Source organism: Antechinus flavipes, chromosome 1, assembly GCF_016432865.1.
Source record: "Antechinus flavipes isolate AdamAnt ecotype Samford, QLD, Australia chromosome 1, AdamAnt_v2, whole genome shotgun sequence".
Taxonomy (NCBI): Eukaryota; Metazoa; Chordata; class Mammalia; order Dasyuromorphia; family Dasyuridae; genus Antechinus; species Antechinus flavipes.
In genome coordinates this window covers 535,921,358-535,943,723 of record NC_067398.1, presented here as the reverse complement: position 1 = coordinate 535,943,723, position 22,366 = coordinate 535,921,358, and the positions used below count along the sequence as shown (strand labels likewise).

At 33.7% G+C, this 22,366-nt stretch overlaps 1 protein-coding gene across 2 annotated transcripts; it reads right to left on the bottom strand.

Annotated features, from left to right (window-relative positions):
- Positions 1-322: 322 nt before the first annotated feature.
- LOC127544086 (glyoxylate/hydroxypyruvate reductase B-like) lies at positions 323-22,053 on the bottom strand. Of its 2 annotated transcripts, none has more exons than XM_051970577.1 (6): positions 21,696-22,053; positions 8,621-9,005; positions 7,882-8,053; positions 6,086-6,264; positions 3,311-3,407; positions 323-1,032 (listed from the first exon to the last, which is right to left on the bottom strand). In XM_051970577.1, the coding sequence occupies exons 2-6, from the start codon at positions 9,000-9,002 to the stop codon at positions 876-878; spliced, it is 987 nt and encodes a 328-aa protein (XP_051826537.1). In that variant the 5' UTR covers positions 9,003-9,005; positions 21,696-22,053; the 3' UTR covers positions 323-875. The 2 variants fall into 2 exon arrangements, with proteins under 2 accessions (XP_051826537.1, XP_051826536.1); XM_051970576.1 differs by lacking the exon at positions 21,696-22,053 and adding an exon at positions 14,456-14,566.
- Between the last annotated feature and the right edge of the window lie 313 nt (positions 22,054-22,366).

Here is a 22,366-nt window from a genome sequence, read left to right as displayed (position 1 = left end):
CCATGAGTAATATAGAGGAAGGTATTGGCTAGTTTCATGGAAGTTCTAATGGATTCATTCCTGAATTTACCACATAATTTGGTTGTTAGAAAATTAAATAAATTGATAAAATAGATTAAAGTAATTTTATATGTGGTTGTTCATATTTGAAAGTTTACATATTGTTTATTGGTTGTTTTTAAACACACATGCTTTGACCAAACTATATCACACAAGTATTCATCTTATTAGTGAAAACCAATATATAGTATAGCACCTCTAATAGCAAAATTACTTACTCAAAACATCTCAATTACAAAACAGAAACTTAAAATGAAATCAGTTACGCCAAATTAATATAATTATTTATTATAATTATTTTCATTATACAGTTATTGGGTCCCCTCCAGAATAGTCAAAGAACATTGATTAAAGAGGATGCCTATAAGGCAAAAATAGGAATGGAAAAATAACCCGGCCTACTCTGCAATTTTGGTTAGCGATAGGCCTGAACTGTCAATGCTTACCAAATGTTTTTGCATTTCTTTCTACTTTTTGGTTTCATCATTCCTTTCTTTATCCACTTCAGTGTATTTCTTTCCTGCCTTATCTACCATGTTTGCTTTTTTTGGTAGGTAAGTTTTGAAAACTGCAGATTCCATGAAGATAGAATAACAGACAATTATCAAAGATATATTACTTATATTCAGCACAGTGTTAGATTCTGAAGGATTTTGGGGAATACATATTCTCTGTTAGCTCTTCAAACATAATAAAATGAAAATCTATGAGTTTTAATTTCACAAAGTACTAGGATATATAAAGGATGCAAAGTAAAAATAAGCTTTTGTCATTTAATCTGTCAAGTTTTCATCATTATGATCTCTTCACCCAAATCATTTAAGATGTACTTCATTAGGAATAGAAAGACCACTGAAAGCAGCCAGAAGGCTTTCAACCATATTTTCCATCATGAGACGTCGAGTTTGATGAGTTGCACTTCCAATATGAGGTGTTATGATAACATTCTTTAACTTTAACAAAGGATGAGATCTGTAATACAAATGCATTAAAAAAAACATTATTCAGGTTTTATTTTTTTAAATGACTATATGGTAGTTTCATTTTTTTTTTGTATTTGCAAGAAGATAAAAATTTATAGGAGATTAAAAAAGAATAAAAAATTCTATTTGATTCATAGAAGAATAGTGGAATTTTAGAACCAGATAGGAACTTGGAAGCTCAAATATTCTCATTTTAAAAATGAGAGAACTAGAGGCCCAAAGTAAGGACAGAGTTTGAGTTACTGGGAGAGTCAATACTAGAGCCTAGGACTCCAGATAACCAAATCAAGGATCTAATATACCATTTTTCTTCAAGATTATTTTAAAAACTAGAACACTGAGTGAAAATTAAGTATTATTTTAAAGAATTAAATGTAAAGATTTTTATTTAGGTCCAATAAATCAACTATACAAGACATGATAGTTTGCCAAGAATTCATAAGAAAATAATTAGCTTCTACTCCCAATTCTGGTTCACCACAAGCTCAATAAGCTAACAATGTGGTGTGGCTTTTTATAATTTTTCAAAATAATATAATTATTGGTTGCATTCATCAAAATCTAGTGTTAGGTACTAGGGAATAATAGCCCCATGATATGTCTTGGTCATGTCTTGGTCACATTTCCTATGTTCACTTCTTGCTGACAAATTTTGAGATTTCAACAAACCAAATTGTAGCAACCAGAATAGCAAGGAATCTGAAAACTATCACCTGAGAAAGACTTTAAATTAATGCAGATAATTAGCTTAGAGAAGAAAAAACTAAATATATAAAATTTGACTTCATAGTCAAGATATTTATAGATAAGACAATACATTTGGATTATGTTGCTAATGATGGCAAAGCAAAGAACACTAAGTGAAAGTGACAAGTCTGTTAAATTTTAATCACTGACTTAGAGTTTGAAGAGTTGTGCTACAAACATGAGCTGTTAGCATCATTTTAGTACTTTTAACAAAGATGAGATCTGAAATACATTGCTACAGTTTTACTGATTTCATTTAGAATTATGAAAAAAAACTATAGTTATAATTTTAATACTTACACAAAGGTAAAAATTTAGAAAATTTAAGAAAATTCAAGAAATTTGATTTATGGGAAGAATCATTTAATATTAGAACCAAACAAGATCTTAAAGATTTTCCTATGCAGTAAGAAAACCCTGGTAGTTTTTGTGACTTATTTGAGGGATTCACAAGGTCATAACTATTTGAATATTAAGATGTTATTTGCCTGTAAAAATTCTCCATTGTCTAACTCTATATCTGTGAAAAGCAACCAAAACAAGACAAAAAAAAAATCACTCTTCTCATTAATTTTTTTGTTTTTGAAGTTGTAGTTATTTCTCAGAAAAGTATGTTATTTATGTTAACATGTCATAGGTTTATTATTATTTTCAAATAAGTTTATTTAAAATATTTTTATATTTTTATCAATTTTGCTGTCAAATATAGTAAAATATCAAGAGATATAACCTTCAATAATTTTAAGCATGTAAAGGATCACTGAAACCAATTAAGTTTCAGAAACACTAAGTTAGTCAAATATTCTCATGTTGCAGTTGAGGAAGCTAAATAGTTAGACTGGAGAAGAGGAGACTTAATAGATACACAAAATTTGAGTTCAGAAATTTGAAGCATATATAAATGAAATGATAGATTTTGCTTTGCTAAAAATGGCAGAGTTAGGGCCAGTGGGGAAAAGTGATGAGGTGTTCTTATATCCAAACAAAATCTATTTAAATATTACAAGTGTTCAACTGACTCACAGGCACTGAAATGGATTGACTCATGGGGATACTAAAGAATCTGTCACTGAAGATATTCAATTATAAGCCAGGCAAATAACTCTCAGTTATACAATAGGAAAAATTCCTATATTGGAGGGGAGACTAGATAGTGAAAAAGTCAATGAATATTTATTAAATACTACTATATTTCAGGTTCTCTGCTACATGCTGGGGATAAAAAAAGAGGAAAAAAGAATATCCATGCTCTAAAAAGCAAATGATGTACTAGAGGAAGACAACAAAAGAAAGAAGAAATATGTGTTTGGAAGAGGGACAGAAAGTACTTGATCTAGGGAGAAATCAGAGAAGATCCAAAGATGGCAGCCAAATAGGAAAAAAAAATTAGAATATCTCTAAAATCCTGTGAGTCTATGATGAGACATCAAATGAAGAAAACTTTCAATCCCAAATGTGGACTGGAAATTTTGCTTTTTTTAATCAAAAATATATTTTGCAGGAACAATTTTTTGTTTTACCTTGGCAGGGGTTCAGGATAAGTCACATCCAGTCCTGCTGCTTTGATAATCCCAGTTTGAAGAGCTTCAACTAGGGCATCTTGATCAACTAATTGACCTGAATTAAGGTAATGGTATTTTTGTTACAATCATAATTAATCTTTGTCACTATCATTAAACTATATATAATAGATATATATATATATGCATATGTATATGTATACATGTGTATATATAACACATGTATACAATATAAAAATATACATACATATAATAGAAGAAATATTCATATTTCATCCTGTTAGGTAACTTTAAAACCATATAGTTACTCCTGTTCTAACTGGTCAAATGATAAGAACACATGAATATCAAATGACATAATATCAAATGAAAGTGATATAAAAATCAACAGAGCCACATAACCTTTTAAGTGCAAAAAATACTTTTTTATAACTCAAGAGCAACTTATCATTTAAAGCCTTATGGTCATAGTGGGCAACTTTGTTTCACCCCTGATCTTACTGGGATTGGTTCTGGTTTGTCCCTATTACACATGATACTTGCTGATTTTAAATAGATGCTACTGATTGTTTTAAGGAAAATTCAATTTATTCCTATACGCTAGTGTTTTTAATAGGAATGGATGTTGGATTTTATCAAATGCTTTTTCTGCATCTATTGAGATAAACTTTTTTTATAACTCAAGAGCAAACATCATTTGAGATGAAGAAGGTTATTGTAGAATTAAGGTTGGCCTTAGGAGAGTTGCTGTTGTTCAGTCATTTTTCAGTTGTGTCTGACTCTTTGTGACCCCATTTGGGGTTCTCTTGGCAAGGATACCACAGTGGTTTGCTATTTCCTTCTCTAGTTCATTTTGTAAATGAAGGAAACTGAGGCAAAAGCAATAAGTGACTTCCTCCAGATGGCATAGCTAGTAAGAGTCTGAGGCCAGATTTGAAAATGAAGAAGATGAGATTTCTTGACTCTGGACCCAGAATTCTCTACTGTGTCACCTAGCTGCTCCAAAGTGAAAGACATGGGTTTTAATTCAGTTTCATGTGCTAGCCATGTGTTTATGGGCATTTCATTGGGTCTTTGGTTTCCTTAATTATACAATTGAGTTGATAATTTTAATACCCATTTTACAGGCTTATTGAGAGGATGACATAAAATAGTGTAGAAACTACAAACCTTATATTTCTATAAAAATATCAGCTGCTGACTGATTATCAGCAACTGAATATTATAAATTTAAGACTGAAAGGAATGTATCTCATGGGTTATACATTCCAATTGCCTCATTTGACAGATATGGAAGCTGATGGTCAAAATAAGTGACTTGCCCAGGATGACACAACCAAGAAGTATCAGGGACAGGATTTAAACTCAGGTATTGCAGATTCCAAGTTCACTACACTATGAAGCTTCTCATGTCATTTCAAAATGATATATCCATATCCCATCAAGTAGTTGGTAAGCTGAGAAAAATTCTCCTCCTTTAAACTTAGAATGATCATAGATTTGCAGGAAGGTTTATGATGCTTTTTCTGAATGTCAATCAATCAGTATTCAATAAATGCCTGATTCCAAAGTTTAGAGTAACAAAGCCTAATGAGAAGCTCTGATCAGGATACTTTATTTTTAAAGGCCAATTATTTAAAACACTGTTCTTTTGTTTGTTACAATAGTAGTCTCTAGAATTTTGATTTATATGACCAGTGTTTAATGCTAAGGCTACAGATATATAGAGTTTATCTTTTAATACATCTTCCATATGGAAGAAGTTTCTGCTTGCATAGTCACCAAAGAACCAGAAGAAAATACTGATATTGGTTGGAATGACAATGCTATATATTTTATTTATATATCATGCAGCATATTCTTTACAAGTATGTAAAGAATATGCTGCATGATATATAAAGATTATACATTTATTATATATAATATAATATATTATGATACAATATATTATTATATAGGCATATAATTGTATCGATTATAGATTTATATATTCCTATATTCTTTTTTATACATTTGTTGACAATATATTTATATATTTTTACTTTCCAAAGCACTTATCTCTATTACTTAATCCTTTGAGTTACAAATTCCAAATATTATCTTTATCATAAATACATAAAGTAATTAAGGCACAAAGATTATTCAAGGCCATAATTAGTAACAAAGTCAGTTCCAGAGCTCTGGAATCTAAGCTCCACTGATTTCTGATCTTGAGTAAACTAGCACTGACATATGCAATCACCATTGATTTGTCATGTCATTTCAATGTCAATTAAACTGTGTATTAAACTGTTAAGGTTTTCGTTTTTTATAAGTTCAATCAATATACAACCCATTATTTAATTCTGAATGGACATAGGAATGATTATTATGTGTAATTATTTAAATTAGGCATTATACAAATGTTAAGAAAAAGAGAATGTTGCTAAGAAAAGTAATAACTAAACACTGAGAAGGATACAAGTGAACTTAAAAGATATCTAATATGGCATTGTTCTTTCCTACAGAAGTAGTTTTAAAAATCTGAATTGAAAAAAATCTTTTAATTAGCTTATTCATAAATTGGGTTCAAAATATATTCAAAAAAATCAAGAACTCTTACAATTAGAAGATAATTTCAACTCTCTTGCCTACCAGTCTCGATTACTCTTTGAATCAAAAAAGTTGCAAAGGAATGAAGCTGATAGAGAATGCCAAATATTTGAGATATTTTTCCTCATTGGAAAGATGCAGCAAGATATCATTTTGGTAGGCATATCTTGTAGTATTTATTACCTCTGCCAATGTTTATAAGAATAGCAGTGGGTTTCATTAGTCCTAGTTCCCTCTTTCCAATCAACTTATAAGTCTGGTGTGTCAGAGAGACAACCAGCATTACAAAGTCTGATTGCTGCAGCAGCTCATCCAACTTTGCACAGTAATGGGCTCCAACTGCCTGTTCCTCTTCCACCTTCCTGCCAGAATAAATCAAGAGTGAAAAAAAGTGAGTTTACTAATCAGAAGCAGTTCAAAATACTTAAAGAAACTTCAAGAGACCAAGACCAAAATCCAGTAAAGTCGCTGGAAAGGAACCTAAAACAAAATAAAAAATTCAGACATATTACTTAGGCTAAGGGCTTATAATTAAGTTCAAGTTGGATAAAAGAAGCAAGGACATGGTGATATAGTGGGAAAAGCACTGGATTTAAAGACAGAAAAACTGTGTTCGTAACCACTTGATAAAAACTTCTGGAAAAACTGGAAAATAATATGCAGAAACTAGGCACAGATCAACATATCATACCCTTTACCAAGACAAAGTAGAATGGATTTATGATTTAAACATAAAAGGTGATACTATAAGCAAATTAGGAGAATAAGGGATAGTTTATCTGTCAGATCTTTGGGAAGAGGAAGAATTTATGACCAAACAAAAGAGAAGATTATGAAATGTAAAATGGATAATTTTGATTACATTAAATTAAAAAGGTTTTCTGGGAAACAATTTTTACAGCCAGTGTTTCTAAAAGCTTCATTTCTAAAATAGGTAGAGAATAGAGTCAAATTTATAAGAATACAAGTCATTATCCAATTGTTAAATGGTAAAGGGATATGAACATGCAATTCCCAGATGAAGAAATTAAAACTATCTATACTCATTAGAAAAAATGCTCTACATCACTATTGATTAGAGAAATACAAATTAAAACAACTCAGATATCAGCTCACACCTATCAGATTGTTTAAGATGACAGGAAAAGAAAATGACAAATGTTGGAAGGGATGTGAAAAAACTGAGACATTAATGCAGAGTTGTGAAGTAATCCAACCACTCTGGAGAACATATCCTTTGATCCATCAGTGTCTTTAATAGGTCTGTGTCTCAAAGAGATCATAAAAAAGAGAAAAGGATCCACATGTACAAAAATGTATAACCTATGTCAGATTGCTTACTGTCTTAGGGAGACAGAAAAGAAGGAAGGAAGGAGAAAAATTTGGAACTCAAATTCTTACAAAGTGAATGTTGAAAACTATCTTTACATATAATTGAAAAAATAAAATGCTATTGAAATTAACAAAAAAAAAATAAAGAAAGAAATACTATGTTCAAATCCTAGCTTTAGCTGGTGACATAAATCAAAGGATAGTGAATATACATAAGCTGTTTTCTCCCTAAGTCAAAACATCAAAAAGTAGCAGTTCTCAAAATGGGTCTGTAGAAAGTGAGGGATTCCCAATATCCTTTTGGGGTAGAGGAGAATCTGTAAAGCCAAAACTACTTTTATAAGACATTATTTGTTGTGGGGGAAAAAAAACACCTGTTATAACTACATATCTGGAAGAGACAGGATAGGTAAAGAAAGATGGAAGTAATATTGTTTATTAAGAAGATATACTTTTGAGGGAAAATTCAGGAATTGGAAAAGGGAAGAAAAAGAATGATGGAGAACATCCGACTTAAGATCTACATACAGAGAAAGAAGAGGAAATTTATAATTACACTGTGTTGTGCCAATAAATGGAAACACAAGTTTCATCTGGAGAAACAAAGCTTCAGTTAAGTTTAGAAATTCATTTACTGGAAATCTTACCTGCGGTTCCTATTGTGATATAGAATCTTCATTTCAAATGCTTTGGCTCGCTGAGCAACCTTATAGCCAATGTTGCCCATACCTACGATTCCCAGAGTAGAGCCAGTCACTTCTTGTCCCATCCAATTAACAGAAAAGGACTTGGTGTCTGGTGAAGTAGCTACCTTGTTCCCTAAAAGTCCAAGATACAAAAGTGAGCCATGAAACTAATAAATGAATAGGTTATGATTTATACTTTACTTTGCAATCTCTGAGAATTCTTGCTTTCAAACACACATGGTTCATCCATTTCTACATAAAATAAAATAATAGTTTTAGCAAAAAATAAACTATAACATATTAGAAACAGGAAGTAGTTTTCTTCACTGTAAAAATCAGAATATCCTGACAAGAGGTTATAATATAATACTGATTTTAAACTAAGACTCTTCTATCACAATATGACTAGGGTTCTTAACCTTGGGTCTAGGAACATGTTTTTTAAATTTTTTAAAATGATATTTCAACAGAAATGCTTTCCTTTTGTCATCCTATGTATTATAATTTGTTCATTTAAAAACATTATTTTGAAGGATTCCATAAACTTTGTAAGACATTATTTAGGCATCAGGACAATTTAAAAAGGACTTTACATTTTTAGAATATCAGTTTGAATACTTTGTCATCATTTTCACAAATAAAGACTCCGAAAATCTTTATCAATCACTGTGAAATTAAATGGCTTAAAAGGTCATTTTACCTTCTAATATTCTCCGGGCTGATGCCAAAAGTAAAGCCATCCCTATATCTGCAGTGCTGTTAGTAACAGCATGTGGAGTGTTGGCCAGTTTCACACCAAAGCTGGCAATCAAGTTCAGGTCCAGATGATCCAGGCCTGCTCCTGGGTTCACAATAATCTTCAAGGTAGGTAGGCTCTGCAGTAGCTCCTTGTCAATAACTGGTTTCCCTCCCCATATGTATATAGCTTGTATTTTTTGACTGAAATGTGTTTTGTTTTCAAGAAATTCTTGCATGGTGACAAGATTAAATTGTTTCTTGAGATCTGCTACATGATCTTCATTCACACAATATGGTTCTTCAAAACTATTTATCAAAACACAAGGTAGCTTTTGATCTTGCATGATCTGTGGAGAAAAATAAAGAGTTTCTGTAGTAAAGAAAAAAAAAAATCTTTAAGAGTATGGAGTGTGTTCTTTAGTCAGTCATTGACTTCCTGAATAACAACAAGAATGGAATAGTATTGATTGGGGTTTTTAGTGAAATTTCTAGAATAGCTTACAGATCTTAGGAGCTCATACCACCTTGGGTGTTCATGTCTCCTTTACTTTCTCCCACCTTCACTTTACTTGCAATGATCTCATTTGGTCCACAGAACAATCCTGGGAGATATATACTATTATTATTCCCTTTTTACAGAAGAAAAAAAAATTGATACAAAGATCAAGTCACTTGCCCAATGTCTCATAGCTCAATTTTCTGAAGCCAGAAATTGAACTCAGGTCCTTCTAACATTAGGCCCAGTACTCAATACCACCAAGCGGTCATAGAAATTAACATTATTTCCTCTATATTATCTACAAATCTCAATATAAGAGAACTCCCATGTAAAATAATTATAGGAAATATAAAAAATACTTGTGACTACCTACTAAAAATATACATAAGAAGAACTATATGAATACAACTACAAAACATCCTTTAGAGTATGGAGATTAAAATTATCTTATCTATAGTAAAAAAGACAGAGATCTGAGCCAATGGTACTTTATTAAAAGATCTATGGTCCCCTCTAATGAACTGAACTGTTGGGAGCTGCAATCTCTAAGCTGATTGGCAAAACTCAGCATTGAGATCAAATGTGTACAGCACTCATGCAGGGACATTTCCTTCTATGATTCTTATTAGTGGACTACTATTTCCTATATTTATAATTGGCTTGATTATAGCACTAAACATTATCCAAAAAAATCTGGTGACATGGGGAATTTGGGCAAGTTAACTAGAAATGATTCCACATGCATATTCTGTCCTAATAAAACTAATCTCTCACTGAGAGAAATGATAAAGGGGAGAACACCATGGAAAGCATTGTCACTATGGGAGAGAATCCAAAGGTCTAGGAAATAATGGTGTTTACCTATTTAGACTCAGAAAAAAATCAGTATATCTAAGAACCAGAAGATGGTTAAAGTATAACTAGGAATTGCCCTAAATGCCTACATACATGTTCCAAATCAGGGAAATAGAGGAATCAAATAATCCATAGAATTGACAAAGAAGACAAGAAAACTAACAAAATTCACTGACATTTAACTTTGCATATCATTTAACTTTCATTATTGGCATTGGGTAATATAATCAATAATTAACCCTTAACCATAAAAAACTTACTCAAATATTAACTTTATATGTAGTAACATATAAAGGTCAATAAGTCAGACACATGTCTGAAGATTGTATTGACCTAAAGAAAAGTATATGATCATGATATAATATAAAAATAAAGCCTGAAGGAGCCTGAGAGCAGTGGGAGCATCACTTCCATCAGTTCCTCACTCAAACTACCCCATAACTCCTGTCTTCCTTTGACGCTGACCCTATTCCTCCTGCTCAGCCCCTTGGATCCCCTGCAGAGGCTGGACCCCTGTACTGAACCTTAAATCTTCATGATCTGAGCTGCAGTCGCCTTCCAGGGCACTATTCCTAAAGGGTTAGATAGCCACTCATTCTGGAACAGCTATACCAAATACTGAATAAATCAATTGTATAAGCAAAATATGTCAGCAAGGTCACAAGTTGAGAAAAGCAAGAAATATCTCCACATAAAATAGACAGATTTCTCTTTAATTTGAACAGGAGGAAATGGTGCAAGCTATCAGTCAATGATAGCTAAGTGGTCACAAGGTGATCGTTTGCTCCTATTGGATCAGTGCTTGTTCTATAGGTACAAAAATATTTTGGGGGATTTATCATGTGATTGTCACCTCTGCCAAGCTGGACTTGGTCATCATCACAAGGCAAAACTAGGGTGGAGGGCCTTTATCTAACTTTTTATAGTTAACTTAGAATCTGCAGCTCACAGCTCTAGGGCCTTATATACAGAATTTTGATATAATTCTATTCAATTGATTAATACTGATTGGAATAGAGTAGAGGTCCAAATGAATTATTTTTCTCAAACTGGTGAATTCTCAATATGGTGAATCAATATAGTAAAAATATTACCTAAATCCACTTATTCATGCAATACTATACCAATCTGATTTTAAAGAGATTTCTTTATCATACTAGAAAAATAATGATGAAATTCATCGAGAGCAGGTATGGGTAGATTATCTGCCCAATATATATGTCCACTGCATATTTTTATATGGCTAGTAAGCTAAGGATAATTCCTAAATGTTTAAATAAAGTTTTATTGTACTTTTAAAAAGTAAAAACCATTCTTAGACCTATAAAACTAAGTAAAATGGGTTTTGACCTTGGACTACAGTTTGTTGACCCCTGAGCTAAGGAATCATACTGTTAAGGTTGATTAAAGGTTAAGAATCTCAAGGAAAATTAAGAAAAAGATGGAAAGTACTAGAGCCTCATAGTACCAACTTCAACTATACTAAAAAACATTAGTCAGTAAAAGGATTTGATAGTGGTTAGAAAATAAAGAGGTTGAATACATAATAATAATATAAAATATGCATAAAGAAATTAAAAATAAAGAATAGAACAGACCAGGTATATCTCACTGAGACAAAGCGATACTATAACATAATGTTCTATAAAGCCACGTTATTTGATAAGCACTCATTTTACAACAACTGTTGGGAATAATGGGAAGAATCTGGCAAATATTAAATATGGCCCAACATTAGATTTCATTTCCAAGATAAAGAACTGATTCAAATTCAAAAGATTAAAAGACATTCACTAATTGATAAATGGTTAAAATATGAATCAAGAGATGAAATCCAATAAACAGATCTATGAAACTGATCCAAATCATTACAAATTTGATAAAAGCACATTAAAGCAACTTCAAGGTTCAATCTCATACCAATTAGACTGACAACAATGGGAAAAAAAAAAGAGAGAATGGGACAATTGTTAGAAGGACTTCAGGAAAGCAGGCATATACGTTCACTTTTGATAGAACTATAAATTAATTGGTCAAGCCATTTTAGAAAATGATTTATAACTATGGGGGGAAAAAAAAAATCACTAAATTGTAACAAACTTAATTCAGCAATACCACAAATAGGCCCATACTCCAAAGGAATCAAAGGAAGAGGAAAAGGATCCATATATACAAAAACATCTATAGCAGCTTTTTTTATATTATTATTACCAGTAGATAAATGGTCAAAAGATAGGCGCGGGGGGGGGGGGGGGGGGGGGGGGAATTCTGGGAAGATAACAGTCAGTAACTTTCAAGCTCTCCAGGTTTCCCCCACAAACACAACAAATTTGCTCCTCGAGGTGAACATATACTGCTGAAAAATCAAGAAGATTTGGGGCAGAAGAGGTCCTCCAGGTACAATCCAAGAATATCTTTAGAAAGACCCCAAGTTGGGCATTAACCAATTTGACATGCAAACACTTCCAGGCTGGTCCACAGAAACCACATGGAGGGAGCCCTGAGGCTAGCTGGATTTGTCTGGAGCCTCAGCAGGAAATAAAAGATTAAAAGTCTCTATGTTTACAAAAAGTGTTCAGAGTAGTAATTTTTATTGTAGCAAAGAACTGGAAACTAAGGAATAACCACCAATTGAAGAATAATAAATTATGACTCAAGAATTTAGTATTATTATATCATAAGAAATAATAAAAGAGGCAGTTTTAGAATAACCAGGGAAGACTTGCATGAACTATTCAGAATAAAGTGAATAAAACAATGAGAACAATTAAAATAACAATATTTTTAAGAAAAATAACTTTGAAAGATTTAAAAGCTCTGATCAAAAGAACAATCAACAATAAATTCAAATGACTGACAATGAAACATACTATCCTCCTAAAAAAAAAAAAAAAAAGAGGTGATGGCCTCTAGAAGCCAAATAAAGTACAACAAAGACATTTTAGCAAAAGTCAGTGATAATTTGTTTTGCTTCACTATTCCTGTTTGTTTCTAGGATTGTTGAGGCTTAGATTTTTTTTTTCCAGTGGAATTGCCATCTAGCTGCCTTCATTGAAGCATTTTTTAAAGCATAGAAGAGAACAGAAATAAGGAGTGAAAGGCACTCAGGACAGCTTTGAAAATATAAGAAAACATATTTGAAAAGAAAATAGAGCTATATGGAAAATCAAACAGTTACATGTATAACTTTTTTCTGTTTTACTCTATATATGGAAGTATCCAAATTATTTTGTATTTGTCAAATTCACAAAAACGATTTAAAAGAAATTAAACATCATTAAACAATACAATAAGATTGTCAATATTATCTATTTGTAAGTTTGGTTATTTTTTATCGTTAATACTATTTGGTCTTTAATTTTTTGGAGAATAACTCTTGGTCATACATGTCTTGGACATTTAGGCTTTATCAAAGATATCTGATGCAAAAATTTCATTTTGCAAATAAAATTTTCTCCTTTACCTGCACAAATTTGTTTCACATATATGCTCTTTCATTTTAACTTAAGAAAAATTGTTTTATTGTACAATGAACTATGAATGACTAAGCTCACGTTAGCAATGCAATGATCTAAGACAATTCCAAAGCACTCATGATGCAAAAAGCTATCCATCTTTAAAAAAAAAACTGATGGTAAGTCTAGATGCATATTGAAGCATATTATTTTTCACTGTTTTTTGGTCTGTGCTTTCTTCTGAAAAATGACTAATGAGAAAATATATTTTGTATGACTAAACATGTGTAATCTATATCAAATTACTTATCTCAGGAAAGGAAGGGGGAAGAAGAAAGAGAGAAAACTGAAGTCAAAGAAATTTTCAAATGAATCTAATTTTTACAAAAATTATTTTTACATGTGACTGGGAAAAAATTATTCAAAAGAGTGTTTATATCCTACCTTTATCCTTTATTTGGTTAAGAAATCTCTTCCTGACCAAAGATCAAATAGGTACTTTACTCCAAATTCACCTCTAATCTTATAGACTTTCAGTACTTTTCTGTCTGGCCTCTGGCTCAGCTACAGTACTGAGAGAGTCTGCTAGGCAAACAATGCTCTTCCTCAGGCTTTTCAGTCATGTCTGACTCTTCATGACCCCATTTGGAGTTTTCTTGCCAAGACACTAGAGTGGTTTGCCATTTCCTTTTACAAAACAATGATCTCTCAAGTGCTAAATAATAAACTTTATACGATATACAAAAGTAAATACTTTCACTTTTTAAAGGCCAAAAGATAAGAACACAAGGACAGTATGTTATACTGTTAAAATCTACAATTTGAAAGTAGAAGAAAAAATTATTTTCGACTTAACCAAAAGATAATTTAGTTACACAGAACATTTGATACTGATGATTGCAATTTGCCCTTTGGACTGCTTAGAGATTAACCTTTTTTTTTTTTTTTTTTTAATTTGTAAAGTGATTTGAGAATTTTTAAAAATTACCTTTTGTTGAAATTGCTATGAGAACTTCTGAAAGATGGTATTTACTTGATGACTCTGCAAAGTTTCTATCCAAAGAAGATTTCTATCCAAAGAAGAAAATAAACAGGAGGAAAAAAAAAAGAGGTTTATTTTCAAAGAGACTTCTAATAATGACTATGAAAGGGAGGGATTCTAAACTATAACCTATCACGTGGTAAAAAGATTGTTATCAAGTAACTACTATAGTGAATGAGATATATTTGTTTTTATTACTAACTACTGAGCCAGAAAATAAATCAGTCTTGAAATCACATACTTTTAAAAAAAAAAAAAAAAGGCAGCAACCCCAAAACTCTACTTAGATGCTTTAAAAACATTTTTAATTATTATTTGTTTTTGCTCATTTCCTTTTTTTTATTATTCTTATAGCTTTTTATATACAAAATATATGCATGGGTAATTTTTCAACACTGATCCTTGCAAAAAACTTTTTTCAACTTTTCCCCTCCTTCCCTCTCCCCTTTCCCCTAGAGGGCAGATAGTCCCATACATGTTAAATATGTTAAAAAATATATGTTAAATGCAATATATGTATACATATTTATACAGTTATCTTGTTACACAAGAAAGATCGGATTTAGAAAGAAGGTAAGAATAATCTGAGAAGAAAAAACAAAAATGCAAGCAAATAATAACAGAAAGAGTGGAAATGTTATGTTGTGGTCCATACTCATTTCCCAGTGTTCTTTTTCTGGATGTAGCTGGTTCTGTTCATTACAGATCAATTGGAACTTATTTGGATCCTCTCATTGTTGAAGAGAGCCATGTCCATTAGAATTGATCACTATGTACTTAGATGTTTTTAAAAGAAAAATGAAGATTTATATTCTAAGATAAGGATAAGACACTGAAATTATAGTAACTCCAAAACAAACTTGTGATGTTCTTCTCTAAGATATAATCTTCTCTGGGTGCAGGTTTCATAGAGGGCTTCTGGAGGCAGCCTTAGTTTCAGTTCTGTGTAATAATCACCTCAAATGCAGCCAGCTGTTAAAATCCAAATCCTTTACTGTTTCCGTCAAAATCTTACCTTCTTCACTTGGGCTCGGCTAGTTTTCTGGAGGCCTTCCGGATCTTGGTTTCAGTGTTCTCCACAGGACAGTCTGCCACCACTTCTCTGTCTTCCTTCGTTCTGCCTGGCTTGTGAAACTCCTTGACTGAATACTGGCTCTGAGGCTCCTAACTTATATATGCTCTCTTAAAGGTGTGAACTCTAATGAGTACTAAGTACATTAGTGAGCTAGAGAACTGTTAAGTACCATGCTAAATTAGATAACTGACAGCACCTTGCAAGAATTCTAACACAAGCTGATGAAAATAATATGAAATGAAAGAAAGTGAAATCAATCCTGATAACATTTCTAAGAGAATTCCAAAATAGCTACTTCAAAACTCATAAATCACTGCATCCATATAACATAATTCATCTATTCCCCAATTGGTGGGTATCCCCCAGTTTCTAGCTCTCCAAAATAGAGCTACTATAAATATTTTTATGCATCTAGTTATTTTCTTCTTTCTTTGAAAACTTTGGAATATAAATCTAGTGGCTGGGTTAAGGAGCAGCCTACTCTTTTCAATAAGAGACAGGACTGTTGAAGTAAGGGATATAGTCAGACTCTTCCCATACCAGGAAATGATAGGGCTAGTCACCAAAATGATGGAGAGCGGGGTTAGACCCCAAAAGTATCTGAATTATGGGCCAGTGTCCTGAGTCATCCCAAAAGAATTTGTAGACATAGACCTACAAATCAAGTGTCAAAGATTTTATTACACTGCTAAGAGTAGGCTACATTCCAAAGAGTTAACAAGGAAAGGAATTTTAGCAATTAACAAGGGGAAAAACAAATTCCCTAATGGAACTCATAATTAACCAACCAAGAGGAAGATGCCATTAAATGAAAGAAGCCATGAGGTAGCAGTACATGAGACTAGCTAATTCTAACAGAGATTTAGTACCCCCCAAACTTAGGGGAAATATAACCTCAGGAGTTTGACACCATTACTTGGATTTCTGATTGGATACCATAAAGGTAGGGTTTCTAGAGACCCCCACCTGAAGTGGGACTGTAATCAAGAGCCCACTTGGACAAAAGAGACTTAAGAACAAATGGCTCACTTAAGGCTGAGATGATCCAATCAGTGCTCTTCCTACGTTGTCTCTGGAGTAGCCAAGCTACCAGGTTGTTTATCCAGATTCAGGCTTTCTCAGAAGTCCCCTTTCTTTTCATATAGCCCTGTGGGCATGTAAAACATGAAAGGCATATTTGGAATCAATATAGATATTAACTCTCAGACCTTTCCCCAGTTCTAAAGCTTTGGTGAGGGTAAATGAGTTTGGCCCTCAGTGAAAAACTATTGCATATCCTCTGGAATCTGAGTAAGGATGGAATAAAGGTTAGGCATTATTGGGTGAAGATGAATGACAGCCTTATTAACAGCCCAAAGGTCCTGAACCATTCGATATCTGGCTTTTTAACTGGCAGAATAGTATTACAGGGAGGGTGTCTTGGAATCAAAAGCATATACTTTAGAAACTTTTCAATCAAGGGTTGCAATCCCTTTAACACATCTTGGAGGTACATTTTTACAACTGGAATGGCAAAAGTTGCTAGACTTGAAATTCCCTGGTCCCAAGTAAAGGAATTCACTTCGTACTTTGCTCCATATCTCAGGTGAAATATGGAAGGGCCTTGAGAGAAAGTGAAAAATATTCCTGGAGGTCCAATTCACCATCAGATCCTATACCAATAAAGGAAATGAACAAGAAGGAAGAATAAGAAGTCCCTGAATTGGGTGGATAGAGGGAAAGTTTTAAAACATTTCCTGTTTCTTATCAATCTCTACTATTTTATGGGACACTGGACATGTAGGACCAGAATGCTCAGGTAGGACAGAGTGCTAACTTACCTGCCACATACAAAATTACCCAGGGTTCAGCAATCATGGTGGATTTTGAGAGAACCAGTCCAGTTCCCAGGTTCCCCTCTTTCTTGGTCCTGATAAAACTGGGAAACAGGGAAATGGAAAGAAGAGGCTCAATCTTCTGTGGGCAATCTCTTTTCCAATGCCCCTCCTAATTAGAGCACTGGCCTTTAGATATTAGAGGATATTCTCAAAACCAATGGCCCTATTTGTGACATTGGGAGCATGAACTTCTGTAGGAGAGGTCCTTCTGGGTCCTAAATATAGAAGTAGCCAAAATCTGAGTCAGTTCTCTGTTCCTAGCCCTAGACTTATGGTCTTGCTCCTTGGCTGCAGCTTAGTTCCTGCTGTTTCTAAAAGCTGGACCTGGAGAGTTTGAGGACCCATGGCTAACTTTTGCAATTTACTCTGAATGTTTGGGGCAAACTGGCTTAAAAAATGCATGCTACGGACAGTGGCTCCTTCAGAAGACCTTGTAGTCACTTCTGATTACCTGTTTCAAGGTAGTTATTGAGCATCATTTTACTGGCAAGAAAAGACTAATACAAGGAAAACACAAGACTTGAAATATTTCATTTATCTCTTAGTCACCCTATTAGTTAGATGTCATATCCATATTTTACAACTACAAAAACTGAAGTTCACAAGGATTGTGATTGTTCAACTCCTAAGCATCAGTGACATAATTTAAACCCAAGTCTCTCCTGGCTACCAGTGCCAAAGTTATTTTTCTAATGTAACCACATCAGTCCCAGATCCAGTGAAATCCAGGATCAAATATTAAGTTCTCTACTGGGCATGTAGAGCTCTTTACAAAGTGACTTCCTTCTATCTTTCCTGACTTCTTTGAATATTTTTCTTCTCTACCCTTCTACAATCCAACAACATTGGCCTATTTGCAATCCCTTGAACATGACACCATCTCTAATTTCCTTTGCATCTCTTTGCATGACACTGACATGACATACTATACTGCTCTCCACTTACCCATCTGCCCCTTAATTTCCCTGACTTCCTTTCCAAGCCACCTCAAATACTAACTTTTACAAGAAGTGCTCATTTTCTTGGCAAAAATATTGCAGTGGTTTGCCATTTCCTTCTCCAACTCATTTTACAGAAGAGGAACTGAAGCAAAAGGAATTAAGTGATTGGTCCAGGGATATAGGCTGCATTTGAATTCACAAAGAGAAGTCTTCCTGACTTCAGACCCAGAAATCTATCTATTTCATTACTAGTTGTTCTCTCAAATGACTACAGCTCTATTTCTAGATATATCTTTTATATACCTAGTTATTGGTATGCTGTCTTCCTCACTAGAATAGAAATTTCTTAAAGGCAAAAACTGTTAGCAGCCTTTCTTTGTATTCCCAGTTATTAGCACAGAGTTTGGCACATACTAAATGATTAATAAAGGCTTGTTAACTGTCTGACTATACCCACTACACAAGACATAATTACAGATTTAGATTTGGAAGAAGGTAGCATTGATGAGATCCTAGGTATCTAGCTGAGCATTAGCAGAGAAGCCTGAAACACAGATAGGATTATAAATACTCTTGAGGCAAACAGGGAAAGGCACTGCTGAGACCATTTCAGCCTTAGGTGGCCCTTATGTTCCTAAGTAGGACTTTTATTCAAATGGACTTTTGATTATACTCCCACTCCAGGTGAAGGTCTCTAGAAATCCTACCTTTACTATATCAATGAGAAAACCAAGTTATGATGCTAAACCCCTGAAATTATATTTCCCCTATAAAAGATGTGCTTCTGCTATAGATCTTTGCTAATTATTTGTGGGGTGCTAATTTTCTTTTAGGATTAGCACATCATGGTGTACTGCCACCTCATGGCTTCTTCTTAATGACATTTTCCTCCTAGTTAATTATGAGTTGCACTAGGGAACTTGTCTTTCCCCTTATAAATTGCTCTTTTCCTTGTCTTCCTGCTCTCAGCAGCATAGGAAGATCTTTGACCTTTGATTTGGAAGCCCATATCTACAAATTCTTTGGGGATGACTCAAGACACCAGCCTGTAACCCCAATATACTTTTGGGCTATCATCTCATCGTTTGGTGGCTAACCTCATTATTCTGATGACCTGGTATGGGAAAAGTCTAGGTGCACCCTATAACTTAAACAGCATCTCCATCTCTATCTCTCCCACCACCTTGGTTAGTTATACAGAATATTCTTTAACCATTTGGGGGCACATAAGCAAAGGGATCTAATAAAATAATATCAGTAAGCAAAGATGCATTAATACATTTCCCTGAGAAGCTCGGGGCCTATCCCTCCATAAATGCATACACTATCAATGGGAAGAGTGTAGGTTATATGAATAGAGGCACATCTCTAAGGAATACCTGATCAGGGCAACAATGGTACTGAATGTATAGTCTTTTTGAGATATTGCTCCTCTATGTGCTGTCAGGTTTTGGTCCCTTGGGCAATTGTAGAACTTTTGTTTTCATTTGGTACTACTCAGTCATTGTCTCTCCCCTTAGAACATATGTTCAAGTGCCTAATCACTTTTGTCTGTGAATTCCTGAAACTCAGTATTATTGTGAACATAGCAAATACTTAATAAATGTTTGTTGAAAACAAGGTATCAAACACCACAAAGAAAATATTTCACTATAGTTGCACCGACTAAATGTATGGGCCAAATCTAGTAGCCTAACAAACTATATTCATATTTTCCCCTATTTAGGACATATTACTACATGGTCTCTTTCTTTTATTCAATAGGTATTTATTAAAGTCCTACTATGTACAATTTTCTACCATTTACTATTTGTATCCCCAGTTATCTAGTATAATCTATGGCACATAAAGGGACTTAAATGCTTATGGATTAAGTATAAATTCCAATCCCTGCCTAAAGATCAGCAAATGAAACTATAAATCAACCTAATTCTAAGATTCATATTATTTTTTTATTTGAAAGTTTACTAGGTGAGAAAGCTAATGGGATTTCTTTAACAATCTTTGCTTTCTTTTCTCTCTCATTTTCAGGAATGAGGTTTGTCTCAGTGAAGATGAAAAAAACATAGATGACCACAGAGCAGTTTCTCTGGCTTGTTACAAAGGTCACACTCTGAGTTAGTCTTTATCATTAATTTTCAACTAGGGGAAAAATTCTTAACCTGAGAACCATTGTGTTTTGTTTTTTGATATTCTGATAATTATATTTTATAAAGTAAAATTGTCTAAATGGATACAAAAATTCACCAAAAGAAACAACTCCCTAAAAAGTACAGTTGGCCAAATGGAAAAGGAAGTACAAAAGCTAACTTAAAAAGTTAGAAGCAGATAGTTGGAAGTGAATGCCTCTGAGATATTAATAATCAAACAAAAAAATTAAATCAATCAAACAAATTTAAAAGAATGAAAAATTGGAAGGAAATGTAAAATACCTCACTGGAAAAACAACTGAGCTAGAAAATAGATGCAGGAAAGACAATATTAGAACTATTGGACTAATCATAATCAAAAGGAGGATCTGGACAGTATCTTTCAAGAAAATGTCAAGAAAAATTGCCCTGATATCCTGGAATCAGAGGGCAAAATAGACGGTAAAAGAATTCATCAATCTCCTCAGGAAGGAGATTCCCAAAATAAAACTCCCAAGGAATAGTATAGCCAAATTACAGAAGTATTAGGTAAAGTTAAAAATACTGCAATAGTGAGAAACAATTCAAATACCACGGAGCCACATTCAGGATAAACGCAGGCAGCAACAGTAAAGGACCCAAGATCATGGTACATGATATTCCAGAAGACAAAGGAGCTAGTACTACAAAAAAGAATCACCTACTCAACAAAATTAAGCAAAATACTCAAAGGTTCAAAAAAAAAAGAAAGAAAGAAAAGGAAAATATAAAGGATACAATGGAGCTGGATTGTTTACTCCCTACAGAGGAAGATACTTGTAAATTCTTAAAAATATGACTACTACAGCTAGAAGGAATATTCATATATAGTTGATATAAAGTAAATTTGAGGGAATGATATAAAAAATAAATAAAGGATGGGGAGTACAGTGAGTGTAGATGGAAGAGAGAGGTAGAATGGAGTAAACTAATTTACATTAAGGAATGAAAGAACTATTACAGAGGAAGGGAAGATGTGAGGGTGCACGATGGGCATCGTTTGAACCACAACCACGGAGGGTAACCAGCCCACCCCCAGTTCTGGGGCAGCCCAGAACATCTCTGTACCAGATAGAACCAGCCTTGACCGCCCAATCAGTGCCAATCCCTGCCCCCTTCACGTACTTTAGTTCTGTTGGTGGCTCAGCATCCGACAATTGCTGGGTTGTGCTTATAGGAGCCCATATGCGACGGAGACGGCGCTTGCAGATTACAAACTGCTGCGGTGTTGCAGATATCAGATGGATGTATTTTCTTTCCCCGTCTCCTAGCAATGTAGGACTGCTTCACTTGAGAGTGAATTGGATTTAAATGAGCACAGTTGCAGAAATCTACAGCCTCAATCTCTCTTTTTAAAACTCACCGGAGTTCAGGGGCAAAACAAAATTCAAGGGGATCGGCGAAAGTCAAGTTCTAAGTACCCTCAGCTCTGTACCTTACTTGTCTTTGGAACAAATTGTTCTCTTGGAAGTAGCGCGCACGAGCAGAGTTTGGGAAACAGCGTGGGTCCTGTTGCTTAACTTCTCCGTGTTCTGATCTCCTATTGGAGACAGAAAACTTTCTACCCATGAAACTTAACATACCGGATCAGGACAGAATAGCCCTGGAAGAAAAGCCGGGAGGGGCTTTAAAGCCCACTAAGGGAGACTCTCTGCCACTCCAAGGATATCTGCTTCTTTTCTAATAGTTGTAAAAATATCTCAGAATTTTGAACTGAAATAATATTTTTTTCTTCTCTTTTTAAAAATTCAGTTTTCTGTTTCCTCTTCCACATCCATTGAGAAATCAAGGGGGAA